Raw genomic sequence first — 2,077 nt, forward strand, 5'->3', positions numbered from 1 at the left:
TATATATTCGCGATCCTTAAAATCCCTGCTGATCCTGTGGCCCCCTTCTTATGGGCTACTGAACATTTGACGCGTGTAGAACTCCCATGGAATGGACGGTGGATGAGTTTCCTCAAAGACCGCAACAAATAGAAGACATTCCAAATTAAAAAATGATATGTGGATGGCCAAATACACAAATTCGTTTTAGAGTCGTCAAGCTCTTTTTCAATACTGGATTTCTGAATTGGCTATGGGCATGGGGTAATCAATTGGTTTATGTCTGGGAATTTTTTTATTTTTTAATTTTTTCACTACATCGCTAAATTTTTATATATTTTTTTAAATTGGGAACTTTTTTTTATTGGTTATGATTTACGTGATTTAGGGATTGTATTTTTTTATTTATATGTTGGGTTCCCGTCAATGCTTAAAAAAATAACAAAATAATCACTATGATGGTTTTCATTTTCAAAATTCACTTTCCAATTTTTTTTTTTCTGTATTTTTTTTTATTTTTACTAATTTTTTTAATATTTTAAATAATTTTTTTAAATTTTAGACACAGTTAACATAAATATATTTAAAAAATATAATATTTATCAAAAAAATCTTAAAAAAATTAACTAAGTACCAAAAATATTAAAAAAAATACGAAAATTCAGTATATTTTTCACATTTTTATGTATTTATTAATTTTTTAAAATATTTTTTTACAAATATTTTATTATTTAGATACACATTTAAAAAATAAAAAAATTACTTAAAATTTTAAAAATATTAACTAAAAATTAAAAAAAAAAACACACACACACAACAAACAAAAAATTAAATTTAAAAAATTAAAACCAAACAATAATAATAATTATCACAAGAATGTCATTTCGAGCAAAATTACCTGAAATACAATCTGTTCTCAAAAAATTATCAGACTTAAAAAAACTGCGTCTGATAACATCTCTACATAATAGTTTACATATATGCTTCGAATTCAAACTAACGCTAAATATATACACATCCTATTCTATATCCCACATATATTAATACAATTTAATAGTCACTTTTTTAAGCTACCACAGCTACCAGCATTGGTCCGTCTCCCACGTGCGTCGCTTGTAGCCGGAAAACCCCAAAGCCGACGACGATCGCAGCCGAAAGAGAGACCGATCGTAATCGGCGCGTTTTACGGGATCAGACAGGGTGGAATAGGCTGTGTGGATCCTGATGAACTCATCTGCGGACGTGTCTTTTTTACCGTTGGATGAGACGTCCGGATGTAAGACTCTAGCCAATCTACGGTACGCAGTCTTGATCTCTTGACAAGACGCGTCCATCTGAATCCCCAGGACTTCGTATAGCGATGCTGCTGATGTGGCAATGCCGTAGTGAGAGACGTGGGGCCTACTCGCCGCCGCCGTCGGCCTTTCGGCGGTGGTGGAAGCGGCGGAGATGCGAGGTGATGGCCGGAATCTGACGCACGGCGGCGGCGGAGGAGGAGGAAAATCAATTGCGGGGGATTTGGGGCAAAGGAAAGGAGTTGAGAGAGGAATGGATGGGGAAAACATGATTCGCTTCGGTTTGTATGGTTGGATTTGGTTGTGAATTATGGAATGGATATTGTGAGGCAGTTTAGTGATGTGGTCCGTATATATTTAGGAAATTGGAAAGAAGAGAGAGAAAAGTTGGAAGTTAGTTTAACCATGGTTAAGATGTGTGAGGTTGGGTTAAGAAGGTTCGTAGGCTTATCCACTTGGATATGCTGACTCGGCAATCCGTCGGTGTCCAGCGAATCGGTGATGCGTTACGGATTAATTCGTTTATTAATTAATGTATTAATATATATTATAATAATATTATTTTAAAACAATAACCTCACTCATTACATAAATTATAAATATTTAGAAATTTTAAAATTATGTCACATCATTTATTACATTGTGTTTGGTTGAGAATTTGAAAAGTAATTTTAAAAAATGAAATGAAAAAAAAAATAAAATGTGAATAAAATATATTTATATTTCACACACTTTTTTCTCTTTTATTTTTATATTCCTTTTTAAATTTTTCAACTGAAAATAATTTAATATACTAAGTGTCG

At 32.5% G+C, this 2,077-nt stretch overlaps 1 protein-coding gene across 1 annotated transcript; it reads right to left on the reverse strand.

Annotated features, from left to right (window-relative positions):
* Window positions 1-1,058: 1,058 nt before the first annotated feature.
* On the reverse strand, window positions 1,059-1,544 carry LOC114309913 (chaperone protein dnaJ 11, chloroplastic). The gene has a single exon (XM_028255785.2). It carries the CDS (start codon window positions 1,542-1,544, stop codon window positions 1,059-1,061), a length of 486 nt encoding a protein of 161 aa, XP_028111586.2.
* Between the last annotated feature and the right edge of the window lie 533 nt (window positions 1,545-2,077).

Source organism: Camellia sinensis, chromosome 6 (assembly GCF_055761805.1).
Source record: "Camellia sinensis isolate YWXY chromosome 6, ASM5576180v1, whole genome shotgun sequence".
Classification (NCBI taxonomy): Eukaryota; Viridiplantae; Streptophyta; class Magnoliopsida; order Ericales; family Theaceae; genus Camellia; species Camellia sinensis.